The sequence below is a fragment of the Chiloscyllium plagiosum genome, unplaced genomic scaffold, assembly GCF_037043375.1.
Source record: "Chiloscyllium plagiosum isolate Xiang-an unplaced genomic scaffold, Cpla_swu_hap1 HiC_scaffold_1, whole genome shotgun sequence".
Classification (NCBI taxonomy): Eukaryota; Metazoa; Chordata; class Chondrichthyes; order Orectolobiformes; family Hemiscylliidae; genus Chiloscyllium; species Chiloscyllium plagiosum.
The window spans coordinates 3698374-3717592 of record NW_028270139.1 but is presented as its reverse complement, the minus strand read 5'-3'; the positions used below and the strand labels follow the sequence as shown (position 1 = coordinate 3717592).

The following is a 19219-nucleotide window of genomic DNA, read 5'->3' as shown; positions in this document are numbered from 1 at the left end:
CCTTTCTTAAATAGTGGCAACTTCCAGCACCTCACCTGTGGCTATTGATGACATAAATATCTCAGCAAGGGGCACAACAATCATTTCCCTAGCTTCCCACAGAGTTCTTGGGTACATCTGATCAGGTCCCAGGAATTTATCCACCTTTATGCATTTTAAGACCTCCAGAACCACCACCTCTGTAATATGGATATTTTTCAAGATGTTGTTATTTATTTTCCCACATTCTCTATCTTCCACATCCTTCTCCACAGTAAACACTGCTGCTAAATACTCATTTAGTATCTTCCTCACCTCCTGCAGTTCCACAATAGGCGCCTAGTTACCATTTTTTCCTTAATGTATTTGTAGAATCCCTTTGATTCTCCTGTTTGCCAAAGCTTTTTGCTCTCCTGACATCAGTCTTAAGTATACCCCTACTGCCTTTATACTCTTCTAGGGAATCAATTAATTTCTGCTGTCTGCATTTGACATATGCTTCCTTCTTATTCCTAACCAAAACCTCAATTTCTCTAGTCATCTAACATTCCCTACATCTACTAGCCTTGCCCTTCACCCTAACAGGAAAATACTATATCTGGACTCTTGTTATCTCATTATTGAAGGCCTCCCATTTTCACAGCTATCCCTTTACCTGTGAATATCCACCTCCAATCACCCTTTGAAAGTCTTGTCTAATACCATCAAAATTGGCCTTCCTCCAATTTAGAACTTTAACTTTTACACCCAGTTTATCCTCTTCCATCACTATTTTAAAACTAGTAGGATTTCGGTCACTGGCTCCAATGTGCTCCCTCACTGACACCTTAGTCACTTGCCCTGCCAAGATTTGCACATTCTCTAGTAGGTGCATCCACATACTGAATCAGAAAGTTTTCCTATACATACTTAAATGTCTCTCCGTTTAAGCCCTTAACACTATGGCAGTTCCAATCTTTGTTTAAAAAGTTACATTTTCGTATCATAAACACCCTATTATTCTTATAGATAACGGAGATAGAACACAGAATATAGAATCCTTACAGTGTGGAAAAATGTGATTTGGCCCAACAAGTTGTCACCCTCCTCTCTTGCCCCCCATTTGATCCTCCCATAGCATTTATACACTGAAACATTAAGTTGCCGTCTTGATTATCTTTGAGCCACATTTCTGAAATTGCTATGATATCCCTGTCCCAAGTTCCCAAACATGCCAAGTTCACCTGCCTTCCCTGTTAGGCCTCTTGCACTGAAATAAATGCAGTTTAATTTATCAGTCCTACCTCACTCTCTACTATGTTCCTCCCTGTCCTGTCTGTTTGACCTACTCCTTCTCCCAACTGTACCAGTTTCAAAGTGATTTCTTTCTTCACTATCTCCCTGCTGCTGCTCCTGCCCCCAACACTACTTTAAATCTTCCTAAGCAGCTCTTGCAAATCTCCCTGCCAGTATATTAATCCCCTTTTAATTCAACTGCAATCTGTCCTTCTTATGCAGGTCACCTCTACCCCAAAAGACATTCCATTATCTAAAAATGTGAATCCTTCTCCCCCACACCATTTCCTCAGCCACGATTCATCTGCTCTATCCTTCTATTCCTACTCTCACTAGCTTGTGGCACGGAGTAATCCACATATTACTACCTTATTACTACCAAATGTAGACATTCCTGATGAAGGGCTTATGCCCAAAATGTCAACTCTCCTGCTTCTCGGATGCTGCTTGACTGGCTGTGCTTTTCCAGTGCCACACTTTTTGACTCTGATCTCCAGCATCTGTAGTCTTCACTTTCTCTCATATTACTACCCCCTGAGGTCCTACCATTTAAATTCCTGCCTAACTGCCTATATTCTCTCCTCAGAATCTCACCCTTTTCTCCTCCTATGTGGTTTGTTCCAATGTGTACAACTATCTCCTGCTGGTCCCTCTCCCCTTTGAGAATACTCTGCACCCTCTCCAAGATATCATTGATCCTGGCTCCAGGGAGTCAACGCACCATTCTGATGTCTCGCTGTCGGCAGCGGAATCATCTATTTGTGCCTCTGACTAGTTGGTCCTTTATCACAATCGATCATTTGGAACTAGTGTACCCTTCATTACATTAGAGCCAGTCTTAGTACCAGAAATCTGGCTGTCAGTGCTACATTCCCCTGAGGGCCCATCAGCCCCTACATTTTCCAAAACAGCCTATTTGTGCGAGATATGAATAATGCAGGAGTCTCCAGTGACTCCTGCCTCCCTCTCCTAGCTTTTCTGGAGTTCACCCATCTACCTGATTGTATCTTCAGTTTGTCTCCCCTCCTTCAATTGCCATCCATCACATCCCTTAACTCTTGCAAATTCTTCATTGCCCCTAGCTGCTGCTCCAACCAATCCATGCAATTTGCTAGGATTTGCAAACAAAGACACTGCCTGCAGATACAATCGTCAGTAACAGGAAGAGCACATCATTCTACTAAGGGCCATCTTTGCACCTTAACAACCTACAGGTCCAGAAAACAGCAGTCTTACTGCTCTGAAAATACTGCTCCAAGCTAGCTTAGAACCTATGTTTTTATATTTTTAAAGTTTAATCAAGAGACAGATCTCAATAACAACATACAACCTAAAAGACCCCATACTACTCACAGCTGTAAATTTACAAAAAACATAGTTAAGATTACACTTTAACAAACCACTTAGCTGCGTTTCTCCAAGGTCAGCTGTGAATTTCATGGTTTGTTTTTTTTAAGAATGAACTTGGTTGTCCAGAGATACTTGAAAACAGACAGTAAAGACAGCGGCTGTGCAGGTTACTGCTGGGTCAGACAGCAGTGTGGGTTTCTTTGTGCACTTGAATCACTTCCCATGTGGTCACTGCCTTCATTTTGATTTTTATTCAAAGTTTCAAAACAATGCAATAGCTTATAAAACAGTAATTACTGCTCTTAGAATTCAAGGAAATCAGCTCTAACACTGAAAATAGCTCAAAAAGGAACAGCTCTTACAGATTTTTTTCATGTCCACTATCTTAGTTTACGAAAGGATACAGGGTAATCCATGATTTTGTTAGTTTACTTTCTGGGAATATTCCTTAATCTTTCATAACCAGAGGGTACATGAAAGCAGCCAATAAATACTTTTAAATTGTAGTCACATTTGGAAGAGCAAATGTGGTACCACATTTGTGAAAACAAAGCTTCCATAAACTGCAATTTGATCTGACTTTGGGTAAAAAAATTGAATACACTGAAGCCATTATTTTTCAGTCCTCTGTCCAGACTCTTTTCTCTAATTACTGCTTCCATGCCACTCCCTGGCTATAGTGTGCTGCAGCCTTGGTTTCATAATTGACTGCAAGATGTACTTCTGAACTCAGTCATGTCATCACTAAGACTGCTTATTTCCATTTATGTAAGATCACCCCACTTCACCCTGCCTCAGATCATCTGAGGATGTCTAAGTACATTGTTATATTCACAGTTTTCCACATCTCTATTTAAGGAAGGAGGGGGGGTCAAAAAGCAGAAAATTATAGGCTAATTAATTTAAACACTTGCTGTTGCAAAAATGCTAGAATCTAGTAGCAAGACATTTAATTCAAAACACAACCAGAGTGAAAAGTGCTGTGAAACAGAAATCACCCTTGACACATTTATTAAAATTCTTTGAGATGCACAAACATTAGATTACATGTCACATAAAAGGTCACTTCACAAAAGAATGAGCTTGTAGTGTTGGGGGTGATACATTAGCATGGATGGAGAATTGGCTAATGAATAGGATGTGGTGAAATAAGTTATTTTCAGGCTGACAGACTGTAGCTAGTGGAGTGCCACAGGGATCAGTGCTGGTGCCTCAACCACTTATGATCTTGTGTGAAGGGACTAACTGTATTGTAGCCAAACTTGCTGATGACATAAAGATGGGTAGGAAGGTCAGTTGTGAAGTACGAAAGTGATTTTGCAAAGAAATATAGATAGGCTAAGATAATGGGCAAAGTTTTCACAGATGGAGTCTCAAATGGGAAAATGTGAGGTTGTCTGCATTTGGTGAGAAAAACAAACACACAATATTATAATAAATGGAACAAAAAAACACTGAATATTGCATTGCAGGAGTCCTTGCACATGAATCTTCGAGGAGAAAGTGAGGACTGCAGATGCTGGAGATCAGAGCTGAAAATGTATTGCTGGAAAAACACAAGTCAGGCAGCATCCAAGGAGCAGGAGAATCGACATTTCGGGCATGAGCCCTTCTTCAGGAATGAGGAAAGTGTGTCCAGCAGGCTAAGATAAAAGGTAGGGAGGAGGGACTTGGGGGAGGGGCGTTGGAAATGCGATAGGTGGAAGGAGGTCAAGGTGAGGGTGATAGGCCGGAGTGGCTAACTCCTGCACCTGTTTGTTATGACCTGCTGCTGACAATCTCACTCCTGGCCTTGTTACCTCTAGCTTATTATAACCTTCTCACCCGCTTGACAGATCTTCAGCTCCATACTTTGCTTTCCTACTTTAAGATACTGTTTAAAACCTTTACCTCTGACTAAGCCTTTGGTCATCTGACCAATGTCTCCTCACACATCCTAGAACAGGTGAAACAAAGACATGCATGAGAATTCTTCGAGGCATGGGCATTCTAACCAGAAACCCATCAAATAAACACATCAATTTAGATCCTATCTACCTTGCCTTGAGAAAAAAAATAGAACCGCAAATGACATCACACACCTTAAGAAACAAAGAACTGTAAATAGCAAGGTGGGACATACCACCAGTGCTTCACCGGAAGCTCTCAATGAAGTTATCTAGTATGGTGACAAAACATCTGAAAATAACCTTCCAGCTCAGTGAGCTAACTTACATCCAGAATATTTTGTTTTATAATGCTCCTGTGAAACATCTTGGGATGCTTTATTACACATGAGCATAACTTATTACTGCCTTTGACAATGTTACAGGAATCAATATTAATCACATGGATTGAAAATAACTCTCTGCCTTTGCTCAAAATAAGAATCTGAAGACACGCTCATGAAATCTGAACAGGTTTTACCACCACAAGAAAACTTTAATATTTAAGACTGGTTAAATACAATAGGTCTTGTGTAGAAACTCACCTTGTAATGTTTGTAAACACTGTCCTGTTTTGATGTCCCAGATTTTTACTGTGGAATCTGCATTTCCAGAAACGAGTGTGTTGTCCTTCAATTCCATTCCACTTGTTAATGACTGATGCCCTGTTAGCGTGTGAATACAATTCCCAGTCTCCACATCCCATACACGAATAGAGGTATCAAGTGAACCACTTACTACATGGATACCATCAAACTACAATGTTGAAGGAAAAAAGAAATACATCATCATCTTTTAGAATAGAAGGGAAACAGCAGATTAGAAAAGAAATAGCAGTAAACAGCATTTTAATGACCGAGCCTCCACAGTCCACTGGGGCAAAGAATTTCAACGATTCCCCACCCTCTATGAGAAGAGATTCCTCTACGTCCAGTCCACAAAGGCCTGCTCATTATTCTGAGATTGTACTCCCTGGTTCAAGATCCGCAGTCAGTGGATATCCTTACTGCAACTACCCTGTTGATCCCTCTAAGAATTTTGTTTATCTGAATGACATCACTTCTCACTCTTCTCAATTCCACCAAATACAGGACCAGTCCTTTCTTCATAGGACCATCCCTCCATCTCAGGAATTAGTTTGGTGAAGCTTTGTTGCACCCCCTCCATATCTTTCCTTAAGTGAAGAGACCTAAACTGTGCACAATACCTCAGATGTAGCCTCACCCAGGCACAATATAAGTACAGCAAGACATGCTTACTTCTATACTCAGTACTCTTCCATGAAAGACAAACATAACATTTGCCTGCTTAATTGTTTGCTATAATTGCACATTAATTTTCAGTGATTCATCAATACTCTTAGCCTCTCATCAAATAATATTCTGTATTTCTCTTTTCCTACCGAAGTGGAAACCTGTATATTTCTTGACATTATACTCTATCTACCATTTTCTTTTGCCCAATAAGCCTCTACAAATCCTCTTGAAACATTTTTGCAGCCTCTTACAATCCATAATTCCATCTGGTTGTATGTGTCCACCTAACTGGAAGAGAGCTAATCTTTTAAAGAAATTATGCTAGATTAATTTATCCCGTTGGAGACAGTGCTCATAACACAACAGAGCTTAGCATTCAGTTTTGAGAAGGAGGAACTTGGTTTGGAAGCAAATGTGCAAAGCTTAAATAAGGGTAATTAGAAAGGAATGAGGGCAGAGCTAACTGCAGTGAGTGGTGAAAACAGCTCAGCAGCACAGTTGAGGAACAATGACAGACATGAAGAAAATAGTTCATGGCTCATAACACAGGTATGTCCCAAAAAGGATTCTAGAAAGGGGATAAGCTAACCATGGTTAACATTAAGTATAGGTTCAGACTGAAAGAAAAAAAACCCCAAAATTAGTAGTAAACTCGGAGGATTCAGGAAGTTTTGAAAACCAACAAAAGATGACCACAAAAATAATAAATAGAGAGAAGAGAAACTTTCAGGATACATTTGCAAGTAATATCAGAATGGACAGCAACAGCTTTTTTTATAGGAATGGCAAGGAAGAGGGAGATCAAAATTAACATTGACCTCTCACAGAATGAGGTTGGGGAAATAATGAAGGAGAACAGAGAAATGGTATAGGATTTGCATCAGTCTTCACAATAAAAGATATGCAGAGCATTCAAAAATTACTAAGTAATGGAAGGGTAAAAGGATAAGAGGAAATAAACATGAGAAACATAGAGAAAAAAATACTTTTGAAACGAAATGGGGATAAAGACCAGTAAGTCCCCTGGACCTGGCAGATGCATTCCAGGATACTTAAAGAAGCAGCTACAGAGATAATGAATGCATCTGTAAAAGTCCCCGAGGACTGCAAGACTGCCAATGCAACACCTTTACTGAAAAGGGAAGGAGGCCCAAAAAAAAAATAGGCTAGTTAGTTTAACATGTAATTAGGAAAATCAGAAATCCTATTATAAACAATACAATAGCAGAGTCAGAATAGTAGTGACACTTCCCTGGTGAGACTATATCTAAATAGTATTGCTGGTAAACCCGTTAGAACTTTGTTTTGCTGTATACAATAAGACTGTTCTAAGTTGAATTATGTATAACTTGATTTTTGTGTCATTATTTTGTGTTAATTTACTAATGAATATTGAAAGTGTCTTGGGTACATGCTCAATGACTAACCACAAAGGTAACTAACTACTGGAGTCCTCCAAGGAGTCATCTTTGGATTCCTCCTATTTCTCATCTACATTGTTGCAGATGCTGCTAAAGCTGCGAAGTTTTTCCAGCATTTTCTGTCTCTACCTCACTTCACTCTCGACTTGCTCTCCACTGTCTCTAAATTATCAAACTGCTTATCTACAGGCAGTACTGGATCAGCAGAAATTTCCTTGACTTAAATACTGGAAAGATTGAAGACATTGTTTTTTGTCTCCACCATAACCGATTTCATCCCTTGCCCCAGTAAGTGTCTTGATACTGAATCAGACCTTTTGCAACATTAGTGACATATTTGAGCCCAAGACGAGTTTTCAACCATTCTCCACAATGTCAGGGAGCTCAGCTGGCTAGATGGCTATACGGTAAAGCAGAATGATAGCAGTGGTGCAGCTTCAATCCCCGTGCAGCTGTGGTAGTGCGTGTTTGTTTGCTTACTTGCCTTTCTTCATATTTACAGTGATGCCAGCCAAGCTATTTATAACCAATTGTCTCTCTGTAATGGACAGAGATGCCTGTGGTCCTTCGTGGATCGTGGCTATTTACACCTCCATAATTTTGCCAGCTTCCAACCCTACCTCAGCTCTTTTGCTGAAATCCTCACCAATAATCTTTATTACTTCCAGACATGACCAAGATTTTGTTAAAGTAGTCATTTACATTCCAGCCTCTGTAAACTTGAGTTAATAAAATACTTTACCATTTATGCCCTATGTTGTACCAAATACTGCTTGCCCACTGCCCCACACTTGCTGATTAACAATGGCTCTCAATTGAGCAACACTTTGATTTTGTAATTCTATTCCTTGTTTCCCAATACCTCAGTAGTGGCCTGCTCTATCTCTCTATACCTACAAGCATCCAAGATGTCTACGCTCCTCAAATGCCAGCTGTTTGAGTATTCCAAATTTAAAGCTCCACCCACTGGTGGATGTGCCTTCCATTGCCTCAGTCCCAAGCATTATAATTTCCTCTCTGAATCTCTCCACCTTTGTACCACTTTCCTTCCATTCTCAGCACATACCTCTTTGACCAAGGTTAGGGAGCATCCATGCAGAAACAGAATTAGAGATTAAAGATAACTGACCTGAAACATTAACTCTTATTCTCTGTCCAAAGTTCTGGATAGACTGTTGAGTATTTCCAGTATTTTTTATTATTTTAGATTCTTGACCTCTACAGTATTTTATATTCATCATTGATTAATCTTTAGTCATTTTACTTAACATCATTCTTTGTGGCTCAGTGGCATGTTTTGTTTTATAATGCCTTTTTGAACTACCACAGTGCTTTAAGGGTTAAAAGGTGCTATATAAATGTAAATTAATGTGACAATAACGGTTAATCCAAAATTTAGCTGCAACTCCTTGCCATCCTGCTATAGCAATGGCTTATGAAAATTTTGAGTGAAATAGCTTTTAGGACAGTTATCTGTACAATACTCTTTCACTTCAGCCACTGAACAAACGATTGTGCCAGGGCTCTCATGTCAGTTGTCTTCTCATGTACGACTACAACTAGGGTTTTCTTTACTATTAATTTTACCTGTATGTTATCCCCTGTCCTTTGAGATGAAGGTGTCTGTAGATGATCTTAAGTGTTGCACTTAGGTAACACCTATCTTTAATTTTCTGCATCACTATTTTAGAATTTCACTTGCATACTTGTTTGTATTCTGATGCTTCCCTCGATTTCTAGGGATCTGTAACTTGAGCTATGTTAATTAGAAAAAGAATGAAAATCTTCATTGGACTTTGACTAATTTCACTAAATGTTCCAGCCATGCATAAAAGATCTGGGTTACTGACTTTAACTCACTCCATAGATTCATAAAGAATACCTAAAAAAGAACATGAATCTGACTTTAGTAGTGCAGGGAATGGCTTCTGATTTACAGAGACAGCAATAGCCTTATTCAACAAACTCCTCCCATTTTTAAAACTAGGTTTAATAATGTCATTAAAGATTATTCTGGGTTTATGTACTAATGTGGAATATTTTACAAAACATGTACTGTAAATTTACATTACAAAAACATAGCAATGAAATAAATGTGGGAAGATCCACAATAAATCATCTCAGCTACTTACATTGATCAGTTACGCCACACACAAAATACGGCAAAGCTTAATTATATGTCTATGTTTTAGAATGCAGACTACAGGTTATTTTTGATTAAACAATGCTCTCACATATTTTAGCAGAAGCATACATCTCTTTAACATCTGCACCAGCATATGACACAGCAGGTTTCTAAAAATAATTTTGGGATGCTTCCGGGAGCCAGGACATTCAACTAAAAAAGACACACCCTTGAAGAACCATTTGCCATTTAATTGGGATCCAACACTGAACTGGCCTTTTTATGTGACCTCAACTTGAACAATTTGCTAATTGTTCAACCATTTAAAAAGTTATATTCATCCCTAATGCACTGTTTGATGCCAAAAAAAACCCCAGCTGTACCATGCTGGTTTCTTAGTTCAAACAGAACTTGGAAGCAGTATTTTAATATGGGCATCAAAGGCAGCATAATAAGACAGAGCATGAAAATAAGCCTCTAGATTTTGATCCAGATTGATTGGATGAGACTGTGGTTGGACCTGGGAGGTGCCCAGGATAATTTGTTTGCTATTTTATTTTTTGAGATTGCATACTATTTGGAAGAATTTATCTCCTACATAGAAGTGTAGCCTTGAAAGGCAAGATCACTAAACACTTCAAGTAACTAATAGTTGCCATGGATTTGGCAACCTATAATGCACAGTAAAGCATGTGTCTATCAATTGTACTGAGCAATATGGGACCAAGTGCAATATAACACACCATGTTAACTCCAAGATAACTATTTGCTAAAAAGTTCCTCTAAAAACATATAAATCTATACATGACTTTGCACATAGAAAAGGATTTGAAAACAAAAATGTCATGGACAATTACTTTAGTCTCTTACCTGTAATGAATAGACCCTGTTGGTGTGTCCCTGTAATGTATGCAGACAGGTTTCCGTTTCAGGGTCCCACACCTTAACCATGAAATCATATGCCCCACTAACAACTCTTCTTCCATCATACTGTACACATCGCACAGCTGCAACATGACCCATCAACACATGTAAACACTGTCCTGTTTCAATATCCCAGATACGAAGAGTAGCATCTCGAGACCCACTCACAACCCTGTAATATTAACCAAGACCATCCAAATTAGTGCATAACAAAAACTAACTGGCCAAATAGAGATGTATATCCACTTGTGTCAAATGATAACAATTTGATAAAGCAAGATCTTCTGATTGCTCAATTATTTAATATCAATATAGTTTGTGTTTTCTCCAGGAATACTGTCATTTTATTAAGTACAGACATAATCCTACCGATTTTCATGGAGATGCATGCAGCGCACAGTAGAGGTATGACCATAGAGTGTGTGAATACATTCGCCAGAGTCTGCATTCCATACTTTCAATGTTCGGTCAGTGGATCCACTTATAATGATATTGCCTCTCATCTGGGATGACCAGACACCACCCGTATGTCCTACTAATGTTCTTAAACACTGCAAATAAATGGGAAAATAAAAAATGGTAGCTGTTATTGAAAACACTGTACTCCCAATATATGCACATTCCAGAGTTTTGCATGGAGTTCAAGCTTTTTAAATTCTATTCCCCTTTCCATTTGTCTTTTCTTCTCTCTCTTCTCTTTCCATTTCTCTTCTATTCTGTTAAAAATCATACAACACCAGGTTATGGTCCCATAGGTTTATTTGGAAGCACTAATTTTCGGAGTGCTTCTCCTTCATCATCAGATAACCACCTGATGAAGGAGCAATGCTCCAAAAGCTAGTGCTTCCAAATAAACTTGTTGGACTATAACCTGGTATTGTGAGACTTTTAACTTTGTACAACACCGGCACCTCCAAATTAGATTAGATTAGATTACATTACAGTGCGGAAACAGGCCCTTCGGACCAACAAGTCCACACCGACCCGCCGAAGCGCAACCCACCCATACATTTACCCCTTACCTAACACTATGGGCAATTTAGCATGGCCAATTCACCTGACCTGCACATCTTTGGACTGTGGGAGGAAACCGGAGCACCCGGAGGAAACCCACGCAGACACGGGGAGAACGTGCAAACTCCACACAGTTAGTCGCCTGAGGCAGGAATTGAACCCGGGTCTCCAGCGCTGTGAAGCAGCAGTGCTAACCACTGTGCCACCGTGCCGCCCAAACTGGAGCACCCAGAGTAAACCCACGCAGACATAGGGAGAATGTGCAAACTCCACACAGATAGTCACCTGAGGCTGGAATCGAACCCAGGTCCCTGGCACTGTGAAGCAGCAGTGCTAACCACTGAGCCACCGTGTCAAAATCTGAAATTAAGCATCTAATGATAACCATGAAACCCACTGCCAATTTTTGGGAAAGGCTACTTGGTTTACATTACTTACAGTGTGGAAACAGGCCCTTCAGCCCAACAAGTCCACACCGACCCACCAAAGCGCAACCCACCCAGACCCATTCCCCTACATTCACCCCTTCACCTAATACTACGGCCAATTCACCTGACCTGCACACCTTTGGACTGTGGGAGAAAACCCACGCAGACACGGGGAGAATGTGCAAACTCCACACAGTCAGTCGCCTGAGGCGGGAATTGAACCCAGGTTTCTGGCGCTGTGAGGCAGCAGTGCTAACCACTGTGCCATTCACTAAGGTCAATCTTGCCTTCTATTCTGTTTTTCTTTCAAGTTACTTCACTCCTAAGGGAATCTTAGCCAATTCAAATAATTACATCAATTTCATGTCCTCCTTTTAATTCTAACTTCTTTAAGCATCTCATCTTTACAAAATTCTGCTTTTATTTTCACCTGCAATTTATCCACTAACACTCTCAGTTTAGCCTTAGACAAAAATTTCAAATAATCCACTGTTATATTTTCTATTTTCACAGAAGTCTTGGTGACAAGTCAAGGTCATTTTGAAATCCCAATCATACACTTTCCTTCACAAAATCTTCCTGTTTTAATGTTCAGTATCTCTATGCACTTTTAAAGATTTACAGATCCCTCTTAATTCAATAAGCTTTAGTACTGCAAAGAACGCTCCTTTACTCTGATCCCACCTGATAGTAACATTGGAGAATAGGAAAATCAATGCTAGAGTTTGTTAAATTTTCGTGAGTAGCTTCCTTTAAGACCAGCAGTCATGTTGTCACAGCTCCTGATCAATTGCTCAATTTCGTTGAAAGAGTAATGTGTAGGTTTTGAGGTATGGTCATTAACCTGAAATGTTTAGGAATATAAGACTATGGAGTAGGAGGAAGTCATTTTGGCCTTTTGACCCTGCTCAACCATTTAGAAACATCATGGTACTTGCAGACTCACCTCATTTTCCTGACCTTTCCTGATCTGGTCCCATTAGTTTAAATGGCACTGTTATTATGCAATTTTTAAAAATAACACAAGATCACATGGGAAAGGAACTATTTCAGAACCGCCTGTACACTACAGAAGCTAATTCATAGTGCGCAGAAATGGAAGTTTTAGCTGATATTTTCACTCATTGCAGAGCTATAATATGAACTTTAGAATCCGTGCTACCGTAGTAATTGTAATAAAGTCAAGTAAGTGGACCTCAAAATATAAGTTCCCTGATTGTGGCTGTTAACCTGGTGCAGTCAGGGAGCCTGGTTGATAGATATAAACAGGAGGTTCTGTTCACTCTGAGAGCTGGCTCTGAGGGAGTTGGATCAGTGGCAAGGACTCTCCACATGTAAATAAAGAGGGACTTGGTGACTGGATATCAGCTTCTGTGGAGTTATTTCAATTACCACTAATTGTTCAAATCAGCAAAATTAATAAACAGCAGCACCATGATATATTCAAAACTTTCTCTGATAAGAACTGCTGGAATTGAATGTCATATGCAGTGTCTTGACACTGTATTTTTGATTGAAAGAAAAGTTGCAATATATTTCCAGATGTGGTTAATGTTGACTGGCAACCAGACAAAGCCCTTTGAATCTACCAGACTGGAATAAAATCAGGAATTTACCCTGCTGATCAATTCCAGGAATTGGTAGACCAACGTACTACACTGCTGTGAAAGATTAATTTCAAAGTGAGGTTTTAATTTTCTAAATTTTTAGATGTTCATTGCATCAATTCATAGATGTTCTGTTGAAATGCTCTCACTTAAATCTCCTTTATCATTCAGTTCAGAACATCCCCATTAAAGTATTTCTTCAAAAGTCTGAGTGAGATTATTTAAAAATCACTTTATTCTCTTTTGCATTTCATTATTTCATCCTAATCTTGTTCCTTTCATTCTTGGCAAAATTTAATTGCAGCATTTTGTTTACTGATGGACCTCAGATCAATCAGCCCAAATGCACAGTGACTACCAATTAACACATTTCAATTTACAACAGATTTGGAATGGACAAGTGTACTGTAGGTTCAGATCAAAGGTGGTGAAAGCACTACTGTAAAGTGTGTCCAGCATCTAGCTTTTACAAAAGACAAGTAATTGCTTTGAATTTATTTTAGACAAGAGGAGGGTACAGGAAGCAGAATCATTAACCAGGTTGCAAAATGTTGAATAGAAATGTCCTTTTGTTTCACCCACACCTTTTTTTTTTGACAGACAGGGTGTGGCCACTTAGCTACAAGCAACAGGGAAAAAAAGTTAAATTTCTGAAAGTAGAATAGTTCAAATCTCCATTCTAATTTTAGCTTTAATTTTTCAAATAATTTCCTTTTGTTAAACCTAGGTTCAGGAAGGATCATAAAGCATAAGAGAAATAGGCATTTAGACCATCAAGTCTGCTATGCCATTGAATGAAATCATGCCAGATGTGAATATCGTCAACTCCACTTCCCCGTCTTTTCCTCATAACCCCTTATCCTCTTAATGATTAAAAGTCAACTTCAGTCTGGAATATACTTAACAACCCAGCCGTGACAGCCTACTGTCAAGTAAGGATCTCTACAGAGTAACTGCCACCAAGAGTAAAAAATTCCTCCTTACCCGTGTCTTAAATGGATGACCTCTATAACCTGACATTATACCCTTTGGTCCTAGAGTCTCCGACAAAAGGAAGCAACTTCTCTCTGCAACCTAAGAATCTTATGTGCTCCTTCCACTCTTCTCAATGCCAGTGAGTTCAAGCCCAATCTGCCCAACCATTCCTCTTAAGAAAATCACTCTATACTCAGGATTAATCTATGAACCTTCTCTGATCTGCCTCCAATACGAGTGTATCTTTCTTGGGATAAGGGGACTGTTTTCTGTTTTCAGCATGTGAAGTCTAACTACTGTCTTGAACAATTTTATACTCCATTCTGTTTGAAATGAAGCCAACAATCAATTTGCCTTCTCTACAACCTGCTGAATTTGGATGCCCACTCACTTAACCTGTCTATATTCTCTGTAGATTGTATGTCATCCTTTCTCCTGGCATTCCCACCAATTTTGGGTCATCCAAAACCTGGCGGTAGAAAATTCATTTCTCTAATCCAAGTCGTTCATATATAAGATAAATAATTGAGGCCCGAGTTCTGGTCCGTGGCACTCCACTATTTGCGATGCTAAAAATGTGATCAGGCTACTTTGGATCCAGTGATGTGTAACGTGGCTGGTTTTGTCAGAGTAAACGAACCACTTGGGTAAGTTGACATAACATAGTAGAATCTAGCATTCAGTTTGAAGGGGAGGAACTTGGGTTGGTATGACTTTAAATAAGGGCATTTACAAAACAATGAGGGCAGAGCTGCCTGGAGTGGAATGGGAAAGGAATTCAGCAGCAAAGAAAGTTGAGGAGCAATGGCAGACTTTTAAGAAAATTACTCAAAGCTCACAGTAAAGATAAGTCCCGGTGAGGAAGAAGGGTTCTAGAAAGGGGGTAAGCCAGTCAAGGTTAACCAGCAAACTTAAGGGTAGCATCAAATCTAAAGAAAAACAGAATGTGGAAAATATTAATGGTAAATCACAGGCTTGGGGAAGTTTCAAATTTTTTTTTAGATTAGATTACTTAGTGTGGAAACAGACCCTTCGGCCCAACAAGTCCACACCGACCCTCCAAAGAGCAACCCACCCAGACCCATTCCCCTACATCTACCCCTTCACCCAACACTACGGGCAATTTAGCATGGCCAATTCACCTGACCTGCACATCTTTGGTCTGTGGGAGGAAACCGGAGCACCCGGAGGAATCCCACGCAGACATGGGAAGAATGGGCAAACTCCACACAGGCAGTTGTCCAAACAGGAATTGAACCCGGGTCCCTGGCACTGTGAGGCAGCAGTGCTAACCACTGAGCCACTGTGCCATAGATGATGCTATTAGCATTCCAAAATTATTAAATAATCAAGGGAGAAAGTAAGAAAACAAAATAAATGCAATATCTATCACTAGAGAAAAACTGCTAGAAAAACTAATGGGGTTAGAGACTGCTAAGTCCCCTAGACCTGACTGAATACACCCTAAGATATTAAAGGAAGTGGCTACAGAGACAGTGTGAATGCACAGGTAATAATCTTCCAAGAATCCTTAGATTTTGAAGATGTCCCAGAGGTTTAAAAAGAAAACATGGCAAACGAACAGGTACTATAGCCAGTTAGCTTAACGTCTGCAGTTGGGAAAATATTCAAGTCGATCATAAAGGATGCAATTGCAGAGCATTTATAAATATATATAATCAAGCAGAATCAACATGGCTTCATGAATGGGAAATCATGTCAGACAAATTTAATACAATTATTTGAGGAGGCAACTAACAATAAATTAAGAGGAAAGAGTGGATGTGATATTTTTGGATTTTCCGAAGGGTTTGATGAAGTAGCTTAACATGCGATACTTTATGAGGATAAGCCCCATGTGTTGGAGGTAGTAAATTAGCATGGATAGAGGATTAGCTACCTAACTGAAGACTTGGGATAAGGGGCATTCTCAGAATGCAACCTGTAACTAGTGGAGTATCACATGGATTAGTGCTGGGGCCACAATTATTTACAACATAAATGACTTGAACAAGGAGAGTGAATTATATTACAGTCAGATCAAGTGGGAAGGCAAGTAGTGAGGATGACACAAGGAGAATGCAGAGTGATATAAAAAGGTTAAGTGAGTGGGTAAAGAAACTTAGCAAATGGAATTTAACATAGAAAAATGAAAGGTTATGTATTTTGGGTTAAGAATAGAGGAACTGATTATTATTTAAATGGAGAAAGACAGCAGAAAGCTAGAGAACAGAGAAAATGGGGATTCCTCGTGCATGAATCCCAAAACATTAGCAGGCAAGTTCAGTGCTTAACAGTGAAGGCAAATGGAATGCTGGCCTTTATTTCAAATGAAATAGAATATAAAAGTTAAGAGATTTTGCTGAAACTATAAAATGTGCTAGTCAGACCACACCTGGAATACTGAGATCAATTTTGGTGGCATTGGAAGCAGTTCAGAAAAAGTTCACTAGGTTGATACCAGATATGGAGTGACTGTCTTACAGGGACAGGTTAAGTAGCATGAGCCTGTCCTCACTGAAATTTAGAAAAATGAGAGACAACCTTAATGAAACAGGCAAGATGCTAAGCGAACTTGACAGGAGATGTGGAGAGATTGTTTCCCCTTATTGGAGAGAGGGGTATAATCTCAGAATAAAAGGCTGCCCTTTTAAGACAGAGATGAGGAGGAATTTCTTAACTCAAGATGCAGGGAATCTGTGGAATTCTTTACTGCACAGGGCTGTCAAGGCTGGGATGTTGAGTATATTCAAGGCGGAGATAGTCCGATAATTAATCAGTAAAGGAATCAAGCGTTATGGGGAAAAGTCAGGTAAATGGAGACGAGAGTTATCACATCAGTCATGATCTTGCTGAATGGTCAACTTTTGTTCCTGTGAATTACGATACAAGAAGATTAGAGTCACTCATGATTACTGTACTGCCTTTTGTTTTTAAACATGCCCTCATTTTGTCACAATTTATTCTGTCTTGTGGAATAGCAGCTTTACAGAGCCATCAGGATATGGGCAAAACTGAAGAAACTCACCTTTCCTGTGACAGCTGACCACACTTTCAGTGTGTTGTCATCAGAACCACTGACAATTCGGTTACCGCAGAACTGTAGGCACGTGATCACATGATCATCATGACCTTTCAGCACCTGCTGAGAAAGAATAGCAGAATATCAAAGAATACCACTCAGAGCAGGGCAAATTTGGGTTAACTATTTCTCATCATCAAAATGCTTTGACTATTCTAACATTTTCACTCCTGAAACAACAGTTTCTGCAATATCCAAAGTCAAATTCTTCACATGGAAGTCTTGACAGTTAGTCTTAAAGAGATTAATTGATCATAGATATATCCAACTCAGTCCGCACCATAACTGCACTCATAGATCCTGTAGAATAAATCATTCCACAACAAACACAAATGATTACATAATCTATCTCATTCTGCAACCCCACATAAAATCAGAGAGAATTAAGCCAATATTAGTGCTTTGACTGCAACTGTGTTGCACAATTAGAGACTGAACCACAGAGATTTCTGGCTTATATGGCTCAGGTAATTTCTTTTTTGCTTTATATATTTTTAATAAAATGAGTCATTAAAATGTGGTTTCCTTTCCCATTACGGCAAACTGAAGTTTTCAAATGACTTTGACCAAATGATTTTTGGAATCTCATCAAAATTTATCATCTCCTTAATCAACACTGAGAAGATTTGTAGCTCAGGCTGATGTTAAGAATGTAAGTTAGCTTGCCAGGCTTGAAGGCTTGTTTTCAGACCTACCTAGTATGGTGATGAAACATCTGAAAGCTTACATACTTTATACTCTATTTATACAAACTAACAAACAGTAGGTAATTGTTCCCAAAGTTTCAAACACCTAAATTCTTGTTGAGACAGTACCTTTGGGGTCTTCAGATCTCCACAGCGCCAGTTAGTATCTATTCTGTGCTGTCGGATATAAGCACTTTTCCAAGGGCTGTGAGCAAAGCCTGGTTTGATCACTTTTCTCCTTTTGATGTATACAGGCTCATCAATTCCTGGAGAAAGATAGATTTCATGTACTTTTAAGAAGAGGCTTATTAAAATTCTTCAAATAAAGGAAAACGTCAAAAGTTCCCTCACTATTAGACTGTCTAATCAGAGTAAATGAAACACTTGTTGCAAAGCTGTGGATACCCACACCAAGTTTCTTTTAATGTACTCACCTTCCTCTTTACATTTCTCTCTCCAAAGTAGGTTGTCTTCAGCCAGTATCCTCCAGTAGCGGCAGGTCTGTGCTGCCTGCAGCAAGTCCTTGGGATCCAGGAATGAGAGAACATACAGGGCTAGCTGCGATAGGTGTAAGTTGAAAATAAATTATTTCCTTTCCACAATGGGGAAAATTTCTTTCAAATAAAAAAAACTGCAAATAAAAGGTAAAAATAAACAAAGAAGAAAAATGAACAGAAAAGCTGAAAACAAAGAAAAATGGAGAAACTCAGCAGGTTTGATAGCATCTATGGAGACAGTAACAGACTTAACAGATTTTGACTCCAATATTATACTTCTTCAAAATTGAAAGGGTTAGAAAATGGTATTCTTTTGACATAGTTAGAGGAGGAGAGAAGGGAACAGGTGGTGTGGACACCCTGCGCAAAAGACAAAGAGGTTGCTAATTTTAGTGAAAAAGAATTAAAGATGTAAAATTAGGTGTAAATTAGATTGTGAAAGGGATAAAATGGTCCTCTCTGCTGAGAACAAAGTAAATTAGACACAGCCATTGAGGTGGAGGGGAAGAATGTAAGAAAAATGGAGGACAGATGTCATGCTGTCAAGCTCTGAAGTTTCAGAGTTCAATATTGAGTCCTAGAAGCTGTAAAGTGCTTAAGAGGAAAAGGAGGTGTTGTTCTTTGAGGTTGCATTCTGCTTCATTGGAACTTTTCAACAGGTCCAGAACAGAAATA

At 39.2% G+C, this 19219-nt stretch overlaps 1 protein-coding gene across 9 annotated transcripts in view; it reads right to left on the bottom strand.

Moving 5' to 3' along the window:
• Positions 1–19219, bottom strand: part of fbxw7 (F-box and WD repeat domain containing 7) — a 386335-nt gene that overhangs the window by 8837 nt on the left and 358279 nt on the right. For 6 of the 9 annotated variants that reach the window (XM_088000538.1, XM_088000432.1, XM_043699787.2 and 3 more), the window contains 6 exons: positions 18482–18605; positions 18177–18313; positions 17308–17424; positions 10625–10806; positions 10202–10427; positions 5075–5285 (listed from right to left, as the gene is read on the bottom strand). In XM_088000538.1, the coding sequence (XP_087856664.1) occupies positions 5075–5285; positions 10202–10427; positions 10625–10806; positions 17308–17424; positions 18177–18313; positions 18482–18605 (997 nt within the window). The remainder of the gene's footprint in view (positions 1–5074; positions 5286–10201; positions 10428–10624; positions 10807–17307; positions 17425–18176; positions 18314–18481; positions 18606–19219) is intronic. The other 3 variants (XM_088000472.1, XM_088000506.1, XM_043699821.2) reach the window with 1 other exon arrangement.